At 36.4% G+C, this 19113-nt stretch overlaps 1 protein-coding gene across 4 annotated transcripts in view; it reads right to left on the reverse strand.

The window, feature by feature from the left end:
• Nucleotides 1-19113, reverse strand: part of CFAP43 (cilia and flagella associated protein 43) — a 49297-nt gene that overhangs the window by 19817 nt on the left and 10367 nt on the right. For 2 of the 4 annotated variants that reach the window (XM_072871362.1, XM_072871364.1), the window contains exons 2-13: nucleotides 12361-12440; nucleotides 11527-11658; nucleotides 10392-10508; nucleotides 9191-9271; nucleotides 8219-8367; nucleotides 7102-7205; nucleotides 5897-6037; nucleotides 3616-3785; nucleotides 2700-2852; nucleotides 2136-2266; nucleotides 1269-1434; nucleotides 573-686 (exon numbers count right to left, since the gene is read on the reverse strand). In XM_072871362.1, coding sequence (XP_072727463.1) covers nucleotides 573-686; nucleotides 1269-1434; nucleotides 2136-2266; nucleotides 2700-2852; nucleotides 3616-3785; nucleotides 5897-6037; nucleotides 7102-7205; nucleotides 8219-8367; nucleotides 9191-9271; nucleotides 10392-10508; nucleotides 11527-11658; nucleotides 12361-12440 — 1538 coding nt within the window. Of the gene's footprint in view, nucleotides 1-572; nucleotides 687-1268; nucleotides 1435-2135; nucleotides 2267-2699; nucleotides 2853-3615; nucleotides 3786-5896; nucleotides 6038-7101; nucleotides 7206-8218; nucleotides 8368-9190; nucleotides 9272-10391; nucleotides 10509-11526; nucleotides 11659-12360; nucleotides 12441-13571; nucleotides 13635-15634; nucleotides 15786-19113 lie in introns of all 4 variants that reach the window. The other 2 variants (XM_072871365.1, XM_072871363.1) reach the window with 2 other exon arrangements.

Below are 19113 nucleotides of genomic sequence, written 5' to 3' on the forward strand. Positions count from 1 at the left end.
TAACATAGCAGTTTCCAGGCTCACAAAGCACTAAATCTCCTCTCTGTAGACAGATCTTTGATGCACTTTTACTTATAAAAAACTTTGGTTACATAACATACCTCAACCTTAACCTGAAATAAACCTCAGCAGTTTTGTAATTAATGTCATATTGTTGAGTATTGATTTATCAGTGCTGTGGAATTTGTTATTCTGGCCCTTGCGAAGAAGAGAGCACTTGCTTGGTTTCTGGTAATAATCTTCTGTGTAACTTTTTGACATTTAGAAGAAAAATGTCTTTATAAGTTTCTAAAGGAAGCCAATTTCTCTGGCAATTTTTCTTTAGTTTACTCCTTGTGTAGAAGTGTCTTTTTGGTCTTCAGAGCTCCTATTGTGCTAGGTACCTTCTCTGATGTGTTTATAACCTTGACCTAGGAGTTCGAAAAGTCTAGATCACAATGCCTTAAAGAGAGGTCCAAATGTCAGAAAAGCTTTAGAAACTGTATTCCTTTACAGCATATAACTTGGCACCCCAAATCACTACTGACTCTTGAAAACTCTGGCTTTGATTAATACTTGTTCTATGAAAGTACCTTCTTTATTTTCTGACCTATCCATGTCATGTCATTGGTACTGGCTGAATACAAACTGGTGACATTTCCATCTTCTTCTGTCACCTCTACATTGGAAGATTTAAGTGGTGCCTCCTGAAATTAAGGATATAAACATCCATCTCAGGTACTTAAGGAGAATGAAAGAGGGACAGAAATGAAATAAAAAATTGACTCACATTAGAAGCAACACCACCACCACCAAATTCCAGGGAGTGTTACGAAATTTTTATTCCCTAACCAGCCCCCAGATTTGATCCTGCAAACCCTTGCTATTATGCAAAGCCTTTTGAATCAAATGGGCTGACTGTACTAATCTCTGTAATCACTGCTTTGTTTGATTTCAACAGAAAAATATACGACTAGTAACACACAATGTATAGCAGTAACATCACACTGGGAATGACACATAACATGAGGAGAAACTGACTTTCACAGAGTTTTCTGTGGCTAAAGAAACCAAGTGAAATTGAAGACGTGAATGTCATCTTCCCATAACTATTCCATTTCCTTGATAATACTATTCCACAAATTAATAATTAAGCATATTCAGCCTATCCTCAGGGGTATTATTCTACTTTTACAAAAGGATCAGAGTTTGTTTTGAGGACAGGTTTTATCATGTGTAATTTTAGGATAATGATCAAACTTTTTCCCCCATAAAAATAAAGAAAACACCTTAAATTTCTCTTCTGGAAGTGATTCCAATGTGGATTCTGGGTCAAACTGCCATTCTGCCATAGATTTTAAAACAATATTTTCATTCAAAGTAGACTCGTTCAGTATAGCAAGAAGAGATTGCCAGTGAAAAGCAGCTTCCTTAACTTCGATTTTCTTTATTTTCCTAGTTAACAGAAAGGGTACTGATGTATTTTTTTGTGTATTACGGAAAAGGATGAAGTATTAAATATTCTTTATAACACAATTATTAAGTTGCTTAAAAATGCCTATTCAATATTTTACATATGATTCAATATTGTTTGAGTTCTAGAATTGCATAATTAAGTGAAGTTTCCACAGAATTAAATTCTAAAGATGGATTACCCAGATTAAGAAATATTGCTATGGAGGAGTCATGTTTAATCTATGCATCTACCTGAACATTTGTTATACTGTAAGCTGTAGTTTCAACTGTCTCTTACTCCTAATGTCTGCTAAGAGCTCTCTGTAGCCACAGTTGAATTCCCATTAAAGCTATGATGTCTCCTAATCACTGAGTTAAAATAGTATCTCATGAGATTACATCCCTTACAAGCCCAGAGAGCCCCTTTCAGATGGTTTATTTGAGAGTGAGAAGAAGCTCACTATGGCTAATACTTATCAGAAGATACTCTATATCTTGTATTGCAACCATACCCGAAGTACAAGACTTTTCATGAACTAGAAGACTGCCTCTAAAGATGAGTGATTTTATTTCTATCCAATTCTTCTCCTTTCCTTGAAACTAACAAAAAGGAAGTCTAGAATCACAAGTAGATGCAAAAATTAGTCTGTCAGGATACAAGAATTTACACCATCAATATTGGTCTGCCACTTTATACATACTTCCATTTCAGACACACCAGGGCACCATCATTTTTGCCATTAACAAGGATGAATTTGCCATCCAGTGAAAATACCATGGATCTGATTCCCCCTCCTTCATATGAGTGACAATGCTTTTGAGCAAGTATATCCTAGAAAAGTCATAGAAGCAGTATCAGCAAATACATTTTTCTAATGGAATATGTCTGTAAATTATGCTTTTTAGATAAAAGTCAATCCAAAATGTCGATACAAAGTACATAAAAGACTAGGATTTATGAGTTTAAAATTTTTTACTATACATGGGCCAAGTTTGTAGTATATTGATTTTTCAGGAGATAAAGAAGAGTAGTAAAATTATCTACTCTAAGATTTACTGGAGGAGAAAGCAAGTAGTTTGTATGATCGTATACACATTCATTATAAACACAACTGTACTGTATGATGCTATGTCAGTTCATGTTCAATAAATTTTTCTGGAACACCTTATATTCAAGTGAAGAAAAGCTTACAGTGAAAGAAAGTAGCTTTCACACCTCTTTCTCATGTAAACCAAACAAAGCCTGTGCCTGAATGCCTACCTACCATAGTAAAAGTATGATAGATGAACAAAACACCATCCTTTGCTGCTGACGCCAGCCACCGGCTGTTGGGTGATAAACAGAGGAAACCTGACCCAAACTGATTGCTAGGAGTCCTCTTTTCTGACAAAAATACTGATGGATCTTCCAACATATTCTGCCAAACAAACAAAATGTTAGCACCAGTTCAGATGATGGAAATATCAATGCCATTTTGAGAAGACTAATGAGAGCTTTGTGGGTTATCACATGCGTTGCAATTTAAAATGTTGTTGCATTACTGAGTTCAGGAAACAGTACCATTGTTATGCTGCTGATCTGCTTCTCATCTCTTCAAAAGGGTCTGTATTCAGTATGTTTGGGCCTGGAGTTTCTTGGCTCAGAAAGTATGGGACTTGGCAAGGAGGAATGCTCACCTTTGGAATTCACCTTCTTGTGTGACCTGACTCAAACTGAGGGAGACCTATGAGCTGCAGAGAGCTCCAGTTCATCAGCAGGCAATGATAGTGGCTTCCTGAAGCCCCCACTACTTCATTGCGAGGCAGGGCTGGGCTGGGTTTGCAGTTGCATCTTAGAGTCATAGGCTCACATTGGCTCAGTTCCTTCAATAGCTGGATATTCAGGTTACTCAGCAGACTGCACAAAAGCACAGCTCCAATAAAGAAGCTACATGTGAGGTGCCTGCAAGCTGTATGAGTTTTAAGAACCAATATTTGGCTTTCTCTGTAATAGAACAAGGAGATTACTTTTGCCAGGTTTCTGAGCAGGTGGTAGGATACTGAAAGTTGATGCTTATGGATGGAGTAGGTATTTTTAGTGCAGAGAGGATTTCTTTAAAATCCTCTTTATTCACTTCATCTACAGTCTTTGTTTGCTCGTATTTAACCACCACCCAAAATAAAGCAGCTTCAGAGAATTACCTCTTCAGAGAGATGGTATTTACAGATGAAAGGTGCACAGGTACAGTAGCCATACACAATGTTATCCTTCAGTCTGACTGCTGAGCTCAAAGGGTAATCCAGATCATATTGCTCCTTTTTAATGGCATTAGCATTAAGCATTCCTTGTTCATTAACATACTTATCATTATCTAAAAGATTGAAAAAAGAAACAGGGAGGAAGAGGCATTACTACTACTAATGCAGGTGCTTCACCTATCAATTATGAAAACCAATCTCAGCAAGGAGTGAGCATGACATGAGTTTTCAAGGAGGAGACTGGGAATTAAGATATCTAGCTTTAACACTAACTCTGTGGGTTGTGCTGATGTGACACACTGCAGTGAAGCAGAAAGATAGCTTTACTAGCTCTGAATAAGTACTAGAAACAGTTTAACCCCAGTGATGTGACAATTTGTATACACTAATTTACCCTGCTTCTTGGGTATTATGTAAGCAGTGTAATTAGTTTGCATGGAGGTTCATGTCATCATTGCCTTCATCTAGAACTTTTTTAGGCATCTCTGCCATGAAGTACACACAGCATGGGTGGTATTGGTTAAAACTCTTAAGTTCACATGTTCAAAAGGGCATTTTATTCTTTTTGGTTCCTTAATTTGAGCTTTAAAGAGACGCCTGAAATTAAGACTGATGCAATAACTGTAGATCTTCAGCGACTTTGAAAATCAAGGACCATTTTATAGGTCTAAAAATAGGCACAAAAAGAAGCCCAACGTTAGTGAATATTTAAAGAAAATACTAACGTCATTGAAAAGTACTTTTTAAAAAGTTTGTAAATTGTAAGGCCTTTTAAAAATTAAATGTAAATAACTAGAAAAATCTGACACTAGGCTTAGTAACAGTTTTACAGAAGTTTTCTCCACAAAAGGCTTTGTTAGTAATTCAATTGCATATAATGTGAGTAAAATGATATAAAAATAGAATGATGTAAACAATGAACACAGGCTGCCTTTTGCTGTAATGTGACAGGTAGAAGACGTCACTGAAACCTCAAACTATATTAATTTGGCAATTCTTAGGTGGAAGACACATAAAACTGGAAGTGTGTGGTGCCACTGCCAACGAAGCCTGTCCTGTGCTGGCTGCATGGTGAGGACACCGAGCACAACATTAGCCTGCACTGTGCCTTAGTTAAGTTAATGCATTTAAGCCCTTTCATGACAACTGAATTAGTTTTCTAGCTGATTCCAGAAAGTGCCCCAAATCAATGCATTCCTAGAATATCAGTTTTAGATATTCCTAGAATATCAGACACAATTAAAAGGTCTGGGATCACTCATGACACTCAGGTCCATTTTTTGTTGCTTATAGTACTTCTAAAATGCTGTAATATTATAACTGTGTCCTGAATGACACAAACAAATTACTGAGTTGTTTCACAGTGAAGATGGCATATATAAAACAAATCATAAACAGTATTTGAGAATTTAGCATGGGTTACCCAATTTAGTGAAAGACTAACAGGTTCCCTTCATTTTACTTCCAGATTATGAAGAGATTCTAACTGTGATGTCCCAGTATGTACATTACACACTGCAGATACACAGGGCCAGATTTCCAGAAGGTGAATGCAGGTACGCCATTAAGTCTCCTTAATTCTCCCCTTTTCCTCATAGTGCTGGTTTTTTTCATAGAATGTTTCTCTGTAACATTCCTCATTGGGATTCAAGTTAGTATCTTTAAATACCATGGACTTTTTCTGTGGTGCTTTTATATAGAAAAGCTATAACAAAGACAGGGAATGATTATTTTTTGAGATATATCAACCTTTAACCTTTTCCTAATGAGCTATTAAATACCTATAATAATTCTTTGAAGAGGCTGGTGGGATTGATTGCACTTTCAGCACCTGATATGCTAGTCTGCATATGGGTGATGCCAAGCCCAAGGCCTCTTTGTGGCTGGCTTTGGGCATTGCCTCCACAGTAGTTAATAATAATAACAACAATAACAACAAAAACAACAACCAGCAGTAGTAGTAAAGTGGTGGCCTTGTGATTCTGCAAGTGAATGACTTCTCTCCTTCCTTCCTTGGCTTTCCCTCAAACTATCACAGTCTTTCTGCCAAAGTGATTCAGCTGACTATAAGTCTACAGACTGCTGTATGAGAAATGGTGTCCCCAGGGAATGTACAGATGAGATGAAGAAAGACATTAAGATTGTAAGTATCTTGTGTTAAGGGATGGCAATAATATGTTCTTGCCTTAGAAAAATATCACATAGTGTATATTTCAATTCTTACCTGTTGTGAGCGCTGAAGATAGACAAAAAATTTCCAGTCTTGCTCGCTGGACCTCTGCTACATTAAGAAGTACGACCACTTCAACCAAGTCATTCTTGAAGTCAGAAACTACAGAAAGATCCAGCACGTCATCTGCCAACACTGAAGCAGGTAGGGAACACCAATGCAAATTGTTACTGAAGCATGGTAACATTGTTTTTACTAAGGTACCATGTGAAACAAAACGAGATACCTGTTCAGAATACATCTCAGCTCAACCACACAGTTTTGAACTTGTATAAAATGTCAGACAAGCCACAACCCGGTTTCAGAAAGTGCTGCATGCACACAACTTCAGCATGAGGCATCGGGTGCTGAGAATGCTAAGCACCAGAGTGTTGTTATTACATTAAATATTCAAATCTGAGTTTACATCCATCTTGAATTGTAGCAATTTTGAGGCTGTCTGCTGATAACTGCCAGATAAAGCACAGAAAAGCCCTCCTCTAAGAAGCCAGACAGATGATGAGAACATGATCAGGCAAATTCTAAAAATTATCTAAGGAGATGTAATTCTATATTTGTCAAAACAATTAAAATTATAAAATAACATCCTTTATACTTAAAATTATGATGAAGATCTATACGCACAGATGTGATTTGTAAGTATAATGTTATTGGAATTGAGAGACTGCATAAACAAATTTACAAATTTCAGAAGAATTTTTTTTGTGAGTTAAAATTCCATCATTTTTTATTCTTCAGTATCAACCAGCAACGCTGACAATCCCAGCAGTCCCCATGTTAAAGATGTCTGGGGCAGACATTTGTAACAGGAGATTGCACCCAGCTATCATGACCTACAGTTTTTTAGCCTAAGTTCTCCTGTGGTGAGCCACAAAGGTCTTAAGTTCTTTGCCAGGACTATTACTTTTGTGCTGGAGTTGTGATCAGTTGGTCAGCTAATCCATTCTCTTCTCTGTGACTTATACGTGCCCTGGAAGAAAAGTAATATTGGTGCATTTTGCTAACTAAAATTACAGAGGAAAAAAAAAAAAAAAAAGATTGGCCAGGACAAAATATCCTTGGGAAACAGGTGGGAAGAATATGTTTAGTCCTCCTAAAAAATAAGTAGAATGAAGGAGAGTGGCTTAGTCTGACCAGCAAGTATACTTAAAATACAGGACATAGTGAAAACACAATGTAATTAATGTTACATATATTACCTACATATCCAAGAACTTGGAATAATTTTGAAGGCCGGGCATCTAGAATAAAGATATGTCCTTCTGTAGCTCTAGCGATGAGGAACTGGCCACTCTGATCATAACTAGGTAAAATATAAATCCAAGTAGAAAACAGTTCAATACAGTCAATAAAAAGCATCAAATAATTCCACTCCCATAACTCTGCTGACTTCATTGAGGGCATAAAGGCAACAGAAATTTCAGCTTCTAGGTTTACAGGGTTAGGGCCTGATATAAAGTCCAGTGCTATGAGTGCAATTTCTAACTGAGTGGGTGGTCAATCTAAAGCTAATGATACTCCATAGCAGTCTATGTTAACAACTTTATTAAATCTTTCTTTGAAGTTCACTTTTTAAAAAAACTCCTACTATACAGATTTTGATATTATTTTGAATAGGCATGTCTTTGTTTACATTGATTTGACTTTGAATAAGTTGCTTTCTGTATCTATTTCTAATATTTCATCTTAGATAACTGTGAAAAGAGATCACATCTGAGTCTCCAAATAACAAGCAGATTTATATTAAAGTTTAACAGTTCAAAATCCACTCTATTTTTTAAAAAGTAGGAGTAAAATACTCTCAGATTTTTCAATAATTGGAAAAAAGCAACTAAAAAAACAAAAAAAGACTTTTAGATCACTAAAGCTAATTACAGAAGGACTGGTAAATTCTGGAACTGTAAGCAAATGGATAATTAACAATGGTAACAAAACTCCACCATAAAAGAAGGGATGACCAAAAGGCTTAAACTTGACTTCACAAAACCTCAAACTTATATTCAGTGAGAAGTAACCCTCTAAATTCAGATACATGGAATTGTGCATAATTACTGCATATGGTGATCTGTCAGAAAGGATCTTATACATCAGTACCTTCAGTGCTCAGTCAAACCTTCTTAAAATTATATTTCTCTCATATAAATCCTGCTACTACTTCTCTTGCAAGCAATTCAGAATATCTTAGAAAAAACTGAAGCTGTTAAAATATTTTACTTTGTTATTTTTAGAATAAAAACTTCATTTTTTTTGTTCAACTAACAGCATTACTCAAGCAATAAATTGACAATATTCCTGCCCTTGTTACTATGTACTTACTGCAAAGACAGCACTGGAAATTTGGAAAGAAAGATTCGGTGAACAACCCGTGGAGCTTCAACTTTGGTAACATCAAGGAAATAGATTTGACCTCTTTTGGTCCCTACAGCAACACTGTTGGAGGAGGGACAGCAAGCCATAGCAGTTGCCTAGTTGAGAAGTAAAAGATACTTAATAGTTCCATATCTTTTTATATATTACACTATATGTTAGTATGCAATTTCTTTTACTATTTAAAAGTCCCTAAAATTTGCAGAAGAAACCCCAAGTGGTTTATCTAAAAAACTTTTTTTTAAACAAATAAATTATTTTAGAGACATCATAGGCATTTTTACCTATGCTCTGTATCTACATATCAAAAGCTAATTCTGCCCTCCTCAGAAAAAAAATGTTATATCCACTATCCAGATTTTAAGTGAAAGAAGTTCCACCTAAATAAAACAGTGAGTACACTGTCATATGTACAGCTGTTATAGAAGGGGATTTTTTTTCTCACTATGTCAGATTTCAGAGTTTGAATGCATCTTAAATCAGGACAAAGCTTTAGCAGTTTGAAATACTTTTATCAACTCAATTCCTAAAACCTGTTTTTCAGATCAGTCAAGGCATTTAGTTTTTATACAACTGAAACTTCTCCTTTCAGTTCTGACACTGAACTGAATAAAAATTTAATAAAGTAATATCATAAAAATTTAGATTGTTCTTTACAAATGTATGCTTAAAGACATATCACTAGGACATTAAGTTGAAATGTTTTCTCTGCTTTATGGCCGAGTTAAATACATGATTAGTTCAAGGAAACATTCTGAAAGATAATCTTTTTTAAATCTCTTTCATGGGTTGTTCAAAGACACTACTGAGCTTCCCTCGACACTGGTTGATCCAAATCTGTAGAATATTATGCTATGAATTGAAAAATATTAAAGAAAATATTAAGTATCAGTCACTATATAAGTTCCTGGTTACATGTACCTCAATATCAAGGTTCAGCTTGCTGAGGCAAGTTCCATCTTCCAGGAACCAAACTTGTACTTCACCTGAAATTGTTACAGACTGTTGAACAGAGAAAAACATAGTCAAAAGAGGGTGGAATAACCAAATAGTCTGGAAGTGACTAGTGATCTTCTATAGAATATAAATTCAACTAATGCCTGAGCATAGCAGATCAAGGGTTACTAGTTTTGCTTGGAATTATCTTGCTTTTCCTTTAAGTCCGGTTGCTGCAAGGTACACCTACCTAAGGAAAATGTTTAATAATTTTTGTGAATTGCTGCAACTACAGGAATGGTCTTTAAGCAGAATGGGACAGTCTGGAGCAAAACAGGCAAGCTTGATCAATATTAGCACTCCCACTATTCAGCTAGCAATAGAAAAGCCTGCTTGTAGTTTTCTTTGCATAGGAAAGGGCTTAAGGTGAGGTCTTGTTTCCTCACATGAAAAATTATGCATATCATAATGGTGCTTGAGTTCTTCTTATATCCAGGCAATTTTATAATTCCACAATAAAGTATGGCTAGAGATCAATCAACCCTCACATTACTCATTCAGAGTCAGGTAAAATTTATCATTCCCATGCTAAGGAGAAGCAAACAGATTCAGCAAACCCAACTGATTAAGATCCCAGGGTTCCTAGGCTGGCCTGAAGAATTCACAGCCTAGAGATGCATCAGACTTGCTGGCTAAAATATATGTCTTGCAGGAGTCAAAGACATAGGAGGAAAACAAGGAATTTCTCAGAATGGACAGATCCATGAGTAAAGGCCTTCTTTGTCCCTGGAGCCAGGACAGAAGCACCTCTCAGGCTGTTCCAATTTGTGCTGAAGGCTGGAAAGATCAGTAGGAAATTCTTGTTCCAACATCTGTTGTCTGAATTGAATCCACCTTTTGCTCAGCTATGTTCCTGAACTATAGTGAGTCACACAAATCAACAGCAGAACCAATATGACATTTTAGCAGCCTGTGAATTACCCACCCTACATTCTATGGCAAATTCTGACCCTTTTATAGTCCATAACTGAATTAATGCCATTTACTTCCTTAATGAGAAGTTACACAACTGTAACATATCAGAACAGTCCCAATCTCTCCAAGGCTTTTGATTTTGTGCTTTAGCAACATATTGGTTACCTGAAAAGAGCCACTATTATATATAAGAAAGAATACCATTTCTTACCACACAGTAGTTGTTCCCTGGAGTAAGAAAATCAGCTGCCAGAAAACAACTGCTGCATGCATCCAAGAGTTTGACAGCTTCTCCACTGTGGGCAGGTTTGTAAGTATAGACTGTCCCCTGACAAATAAGAAGAAATAATCCATCACTGGGCTATGAAACTTTTCATTAAAAGCTTTCAAAGACTTCAACAAAAAATACCCATCTTTCTGAGCTTCATTCTTTAAAGTTTTATATTTGACTCTAAACTGAGGTTAAAAGTGCCCAGTAATACTCAGCTGAATTTAGTGGATTATATTAATTTACAGTAGCTGAAGATCAGGTTAGTTCATTTTAGAGTGATCCAGCTACTCATATTTTCAAGAAGTTTTGTTTCTCAAAATTGCTTTAATAAAATAATTTAAAAACATCCTATTTCATGCTACTCCAGGAATCAATAAATATTCTAAAACACGATAAAACACAAATCATAAATCTTAAGCTTTAAGAGATGTTTTTATCTGAAGATCTCAATGCCTCTTAGAAACAATGCATAACTAATATGGACAAAGTTTTTAGAATTTCTCTACTCATTTTACAAAAGGAGAATAAAATCAGAGAGAGTGTGACCAGAGTTACCATTGCACTGCTGTCCTGAACCCAGAACCTCCTCACACACATACATCTCAAAAATATTTGAAGAGCTTTAAAAATGCCAATATAAATTATTAAAGGTCTGGAAAAATGGGTGGAATTTGAGGATTTGGGACCCTTGTGTAAGATTTCTGGACATCAGGCTGGTCAAAGAAGGATCTTGGACTGGGTTGCCAGACGAATTCGAGTACATGCACAGAACAACTCTACTGCATAGCCAGACCCTGAACATGTACTCCACTGTAGACACACAAGTATTTCTGTTGGGAAATCTCAGCATTAGGTACTTTATAATCCACCATCTGTAGGAGACAATTGTTCTGTGCTTCATTAAAAATCTTTCCAATCTTTCATTAAAAACACAAGATGGACTCCGTTCACCTCTGAAATAATTTGTTGACTTGTGTGATTACATTACAGACATTTCGTACTAGCAGTATCAGCATACACATATAGAATCACAGGAACATCCCATTACATAACGCTATTATCTCAAATGACGTACCTGGTCAGTGACAAGCAGAAGTACGGTGTAATTAGGAGAGAATATGAGGCTGGATATGGGTTGTAAGATATCAGCGCAGATTTTCATCTCATACTGCAGATCTTTGATGTGATAAAAGAATAAAATGCCCTCCTGCACAGAAAAGTACAAGTCCACATCAGGTCTACATCACTTATCCTAGCCCATTCTGGCAAACCGAACTGCAAGAACTTCTGAAAATTTTTAAAGTAAGAGTGTTTAACTGTATCCCATCACTAATGGTCTCATTTGCCTTTATTATGTTTAAATCCAGATGACTCTTACCCTGGATAATAAATCTATTGGAAAATGAAGGTGTTCCTTAATACAAGTCTTAGTAACAGTCCATGTTTGATAACAACAGACTCTCTCATCAGTTAATAGTTAAGATTCCATATTGGGTTTTTTGAGACAGTATAAGAATTTGTCCCGCTCTTAAGCAGTAATGTACAATGGCATTGTCAGTTTGGATTAAATATTGAGTTAGGTCTTGCACAAAACAATTTGGCAGTTCTATTGGCCGTTTTCTCTCCTTTCCTCTTTTTTGTCCATCTTTCTTTTCTGTTCCTCTAGAATACTCTTTGTCTTTTGTTAAAAATAGGATTGTACAGAATCTCTTCCCACCTTGCTCCCTTCCGATTTCTTATCTCAAGTCTTAACAAAGAAAATATATACAACACCAGAGAGGACCTTTATAGTTCTGCAGCCCTCCACTTTTTTCTAACTTGTCTTTGCAGTGAACTCTGCAAATATACTCCATTTGAATGTTGATTTTCACACAATTAGAGCAAGTTAAAAGCATAAAGGATGCCTTACACTTCCAGCTGCGTACAGTCCCTCGTTACAAAATGCCATGGCAAATAAAACTGGTTTTTGCAGATCCTTTGGTTTGCCACCTGAGAGCACAAAACCAACATAAAATATCAAATATAATTTATTGCAACAATGCGTCTCAACTTCAAATCTGGGATGATTTCCTATTTGTGAGTAAAAAGGCTCCATGGGCTATATATTTTTTGGACTTTCTGCTGTGATAATGAAGGAGAAGGTTGGTGTACATAATTTCAAGTGACAGTACTACTGTGGTCTGATGAACTAGAAATTAATTTGAGAAATCATTTGATTTTGTAAAGGCTGCTAAATAGCCACATTAAAGTTTGTCAATAACAGAATCATAGAGTCATTTAGGTTGGAAGGGACCCTAGAAATCCCCTGATCCAACCTCCTACTCAGCACAGAGCCAACTTCAAACTCAGAACCAATTTCAAAGTTAGATCACGTTGTCCAGAGTCATAACCAGCTGAGGTCTGAATATACCCAAGAACGAAAATTCCACAGCTTCTCTGGGCAACTTGTCCCAATGTCTGATTACCTTCACTGTGAAAGTATTTTTTTCCTAATATCTATGCAAAATTTCCATTGAAGCAAACTGTGTCCTTTGCCTGTCTGATTGCACCTTCTCTGTAATCTTTCATTAGGTAGCTGAAGCAATACTAAAATTCCCCCTTTCCTTTTCTCCAGGCTGAACAAACATAGTTCTCTTAGCCCATCTTTGTATGTCATGTACTTACACTCTGCAATAAACTTTGTGGCCCTGTGCTGAACTTCATCCATTATGTGAATATCTTTTTTGTACTGTGGAGCCCAAAACAAAGTGTTCAAAACAAACCCCTAAATCCTAACTCAACTAAATTACAAGTGATTGCAGTTCTAAAAAAAGTTACTAAAACTAAGCAGTAGGGAACCTATTCTAGCATCACTTATTCCAATTTAAATTAGAATGAACAGAAATTATTTCACTGCCACTGTGTCTCCTGAGGCTATTCATTTGGCTGTCTATTAGCACAAAACCTATTAATCATTTGTCATGTAAACATATAAAAGATTGCCATCAATGTGTCTTGCAGAGGCCAATGTGAGCTCAGTTTTTCTAACCAGTGGCTTCCAGCTGCACTCACATATTATTACTCCCAGACATCACTGGTGCTGCCTAAAAATCTATTAGCTTGATTTGAACATGGAAATACCTTTCTTTTTCTGTACTTCTCTACGAACATATGACACCACGTCCGATATTTTACGCATGTATTCTGCACAAAAGAAAACAATTTATAACATCAACTTTGTTTATATGTCAATATTGCAATAAGTCAGTCGTATTCCAGTCTACTGAACAAAAGGCCAGGTTCAGTATACTGAATCAAAAATGTGCATTCTTGCCCAATATCCACCATTTCTGTCACTTATGCAACAGAGCAGGCTTCTTCCTTCTGTGATTCAGCTTACAGCTGTAAAAGGGAGATAACAATACTTGGCATGGAGAGTGGTACAGATGCAGATTTATCTATCTCCTAGTGCTAAGTTCTGGTATTGTTATTTCTAACCATTATTTTTTTTATTTGATGTACTTACAAAGGAAACTTCAGTCAGTCTGAAAAAAATGCCCAAGTTAAATGTTGTGGTTGCTTATGATTCTGTTTGTAACACCATAAGAGGAATTTAGCACATGCTTAAAACTGGACATGCACTTAAGCATTCTGCTAAATAGATACAGATTGCAGTATGTTTTAAATTAAGGAGATGCTTCAGTACAATATGAATACAGACAATTTTGTTACACAGTTTTAGGACAGGACTCAAAGAAGAATATACAGGCCAAGGAAAAGCCTGAATGGCAAATATTCTTGTTGCCTTCTACTGAACTGGCAAAAACATTTCTGGTCACACCTCAGCTTTTTATTTGTTGATGACTTCCAACTGGTAAACTTAAAACTCTGAAAATTTCAAAAGCAGAGAAATAATGCGGGTTTGTTGGGGTTTTTTAAGAGCAGCCTTCTGTTTCTGTGTTAACGATCAAAACTGAACAGAGATACAGTACTTTGGGGAAGTCAGGGATACTTTCTGCAGCTTAAAAAAATAATGTATTACATGGCAAAAGAAGAAAACAAGATTATCACCAGCCTGTCTATTAACACTGATTCAGTGTTTATTAGAGAACCAGTTCTACGCTGGTGTACAACAAGGTATTACCCAGCTCTAGTGCTAGGGAGAGGCATATTCCAGTACTCCTTTTAGACCTGACTGAACTAGTGAACTTCATGTGCACAGTAGAACTGATCCCTGCAAAGGATAAGGTACACGTTGCCATTGCCAGAACACTTTATGCCAGCTGTGTCTCACTCTCCTCCATCTTGGGAGCCCTCTGAAAGGGCACAGAAGGGTAACATGTGGCAGGCAGCACAGGAGAGACCTCAGGATTCCCAGAAAAAAGAAGGCATGGAATGGGCTGCTGTTGCTAGAAAACTTTAGTCAGTCACTAGCCTGCCAAAGGTCCCCATGAAAAAAGACAGGCGGGAATATATATAGGGCAGACAAATTGCCTCGGCAAGTTGCAGTCAATCTGAGGGACATGTACTAAGTCCTCCCATTCTAGAATAAATTAAAAGCAGATTTTGTTGTTTGAAGCCAAAGACATCTTCTGTTCACTCTCTGTGCTTCATACTTTCTGCAGTAAAGCCTGATAGTCTTTACAGCCTTGTTTTCATTAGAAAATAGTTTATGTAAGAGCAGACCTTAAGGAATTCTATTAAGCAACATTACATTAAATTCAGTTTTGTTGTTTGAAGACTCATCATGAGTCTTCAAAGATCTCTTCTAACATTATTTAACATACCAAATGAGGACAATCCAATATTTCATGCAAAATAAATTATTGGTACTTAACTAACAGTAAAAAGACTGTGTATAGCTGGTATATTAATAGTTTAATGTTAATGTAGTAGGACTGGTTCATAAGATCTGGGCTCCTGGAACTATTGTTCCTTGTATCAGTTTTGATGTATTTAGAGCTTGTTCTCTTTTTTTGCCAAAGAAAAATGAAAGCCATTTATTGGGTGCTAAAGAAACCCACACAGAAGTTCACAAGACATTCTCAAATGTTTATCATACTAATAAAAGAAATATGGTTCTACAATATAGCTTTACAGTTTCTGTAAGGTACACAATAGGAGAACAGAAGCAAGCAAAAAAGCTTTCACCTATTCACTTTCCTCCCTACTTCAATAAAACACACAACACAGCTATTTCTTACCAGGTAGAGGTTTTTGTTGAAGAACAGAAACACTGCATGTCTCAGCATCAATTGCCAAAACATATCCTTCTTTACAGCCCATGTAAATTTCTGAGGCTGCAGTCCAGCAGTGGGCAGTAGGATGCACTGAAGGCTTAATATAATTTCTAGGCTTCAGCACAAAAATAAACAAGTTCAATCGACAATTGACAAATACCTGTACAAGCAGTTACATATATTTTAAGGCAAAAAAAGATCATTACCTCATAGAGTCTCACCACTTGTATAACATCAGCCTTATTTTATTCAGTCATCCCTTCACTGAGGCTAGTAACTTGAGAAACAAGAACATTTTCCAGAAAAGTCTATGTATGGGGATAGTGGTGGTGAACTCTACTCTCTCCCTAGAAGCTTGTTTAAATGATGAATTACATTTTCATTGAAAAATTATATATTTTTAAATTTGAATTTATCTGGATTTATTCTCCAGCACTTGCATCTCTTACAGTTTTGTCCTCTATCTTGGAAATCCTTCCGGTATCTTCCCTACCCTCACAAAGGTACTGACCCACCATAACCAGATCATCTCCCAATTTTTTCATGATAAAATTATGATAAAATTCAACACATTGAGCTCCTATAATTTTTTTTTAACATCTGAATAGCACTGGAAGCCTAGATTGAAATGGTTACCCACTACGACCTCACCCTGAAAAATGCTTTTCAAACTTCTTTTCAGAATAGTCTTCCACTTTGTAGACATAACCTGCACATGTAATCTTGCATACTTGGCAGTACTAAAAAACATTTTGTTTGAATAGTTTATCTTATAATATATTCCAAATTGCTCTGTAAAACAGCTCTGTCAACCTTTGTGTCATCTGCAAATTAGTTCTAGAAATATCCCTGCCACAGACTTCCTATGTGCCTTGAATTTCATTTTGCTAAAATAAATCTCATAAATCAGTCATCCATAAAACAGGAAGAACATAACTTCTCCACCAAATATTATTAAAGACAGTGACTTGTTCAGATACAACAGTAATAGGGGTAATATAAATACCATGATTGGAAGAACTAGATTGAAGAGAATTTGTGGAGGGGGAGAGGGGAACAAAACAAGAAAACCTTGGGAGAACATTTAAAAGAGAAGACTCAAAGAACCATGCATGTGAGTAGAAGTGGTGAGGAACACTAGACAATATGATGGATGAAAAAAAAGAAGAGTCTATAATTCTATAAAACACCTGCTGTCTCACTAAAGGTTCTATAAAAAGAGGAAATATGGATGGACTTGTGATGAAAACATAGTCCAGAGATTCCTAAGTACCTACATTTCATTAGTAAAATATGCCAAGGACTTGCTATATGATTCTGGGTAAGTAACTTACTCTCTATTTATGCTTACAAAGCATTTTGAATTTCTCAGGGGAAAATGTTACAGAAATAAAGTTTATTAATATTTACTTTATAAATCAAATAGAACTCACAGTAATAAATCTATAACAAATGGGGCTTTACATCATCCAGAGAAGCATTTAATATAGGCATTTTCACTGATTTTATGAGGCTTGAACATCACAAATCTTTGGGAAGGTTGTAACTGAACTACTGTGAATCAGAAGCTTCCTGTGTAAAGACAACTTCTGTAATGTTCCTTTGGACCTGCTGTCATGACTGTCTTTACACATAAACTAGATAAAATCTTAATCCTAGGATGAGATTATGTAGATCCCAAACCAGTTTGCTTCTTGAACTGTGCATTGGTACGGTGGTACACAATAACCATAATGCTGTCTTTTTTTGAACTTCTCTCCCTTTTGAGTAGCACCTCTTCAGAGAAAAAAATCCCTGATGGATCCTTGTCATGAAAAGTTTTATAAAAAGACAAGGGAATAAAATTGGTACTGGGGACGAAGTGGAGTCAAGTGGTCTTGTCATGGTAAAGCATATTCAGAAAACTCAGGTCCCAAATGTAAGAAATACTGAAACAAAACTAAATCGATCTAATGCAAGAAAGAAAAGGACTGAAAGCTGTAGGATATTCCAATTCCTTTCACTCTGCTGCCCCGTTGTGGTTACATTTTGGTACATACCCAGCCTCAGGATCTTGCTCTAGAGTATGGAACCCTAACGTTTCAAAGCAGCAGATAAGTGCACTGCAACGGGCTCCCTTTTCTTACTTGCCTCTCACACATTCCTTAGGAGTGGGTTACAACCTCCAAGGACCATGGACTACAGGTTGAGGACAATTTCTTTAAATAATAGACTAAATAAATGTTTCTCCACTTTGGATGTTTACATCAACGTGAAAAACATTGATCTCAACTGACTCGGAAAGAACAAAAATTGTTCTGTCGAATGCTGTGGAGATAAGGGAGAGCTTCATCAGGCCATGATTCTATTCCCACTGCATTCAGCTGAATGCACCTCATTAACCACCACAGGAGAAGCAGGTTTTCTCTTACTAATTAAAAAGCATTGATGATAGTAGATAGGAAAATAACTCCAAGGTATTTACAAATGTCGAGGTACAGATTTTAGGCCAGAGTCTGCTCATAAACAGTTGTAATGGTATACAAATCAGTGATAGTAACCATTGATACATCTGCCGCAGCAGCCTGTCAATTTATAAAGACAGTGAAGAATGGTAATTATAGCACCTCTATTTTGGACAGCCTGGTCCTTTACAGCAACTGTAGTCCAAAGATATCTTGATATCTGAGGAACTCAGCAAGTTCAGTTATTTCAATCTCTCTCAAAGTTGCTGCATTAGACACTTTTCAACATAAGGATCTTGATAAAACAATATTTCAAAGTAGTATTGTCTCCATCAAGTATATTCTTATCAACTTGTGCAGGAATTGCTTTGCCAAAACTATATGTTCCATGTTGGGGTGCTAGAAGGGGGTGCTTAACCTGACAAGACATATACGTGCAATTCCCCCCCAGTGCGGGTGGTTACAAGATCTAGTTGTGGCTCAGTTTTTCTGCTAGGTTAGAGTTGGAGCATATGTGCACAGGCATACATGGAGGGGAGAATTAGCGCTGTAAGGCACCATAAATGCAAGTCCTGCAAAAAATTACTCAGCCATCATAGTCTGGAGCAAGGTGAAAACATGCCAGAAATTGATCCAGTGCTTCCCGGTGCTAAACTGTGAGTGTAGCACCTCACAATTTAGTACACAGGAAACAACCTACCGACACAACAACAAAAGGAACAACAACAGCTTGTATTTCTGCAAAAAAATTTCATTTCTAAATAATCTGATGTTCATTACCTTGTCAATATTCACAACCAAAATATTCCCATCTAGGCAACTTGGACAGTAAATAACTATCAAAATATTTACCATGTAATTTGAAAGAAAAGGAAATCTTCGTCAAAGACTAGTAGAACAATCTACTCTTACTCCAGGAATATTTCTATGTATAAGGAGAACATAATCACCTTGAAGGTGCTAAAAAGAAATCTAGTTTTTCCTGAAAGCAGTTGGGAA

The sequence above is a fragment of the Ciconia boyciana genome, chromosome 8 (assembly GCF_034638445.1).
Source record: "Ciconia boyciana chromosome 8, ASM3463844v1, whole genome shotgun sequence".
In the NCBI taxonomy this organism is placed as follows: domain Eukaryota; kingdom Metazoa; phylum Chordata; class Aves; order Ciconiiformes; family Ciconiidae; genus Ciconia; species Ciconia boyciana.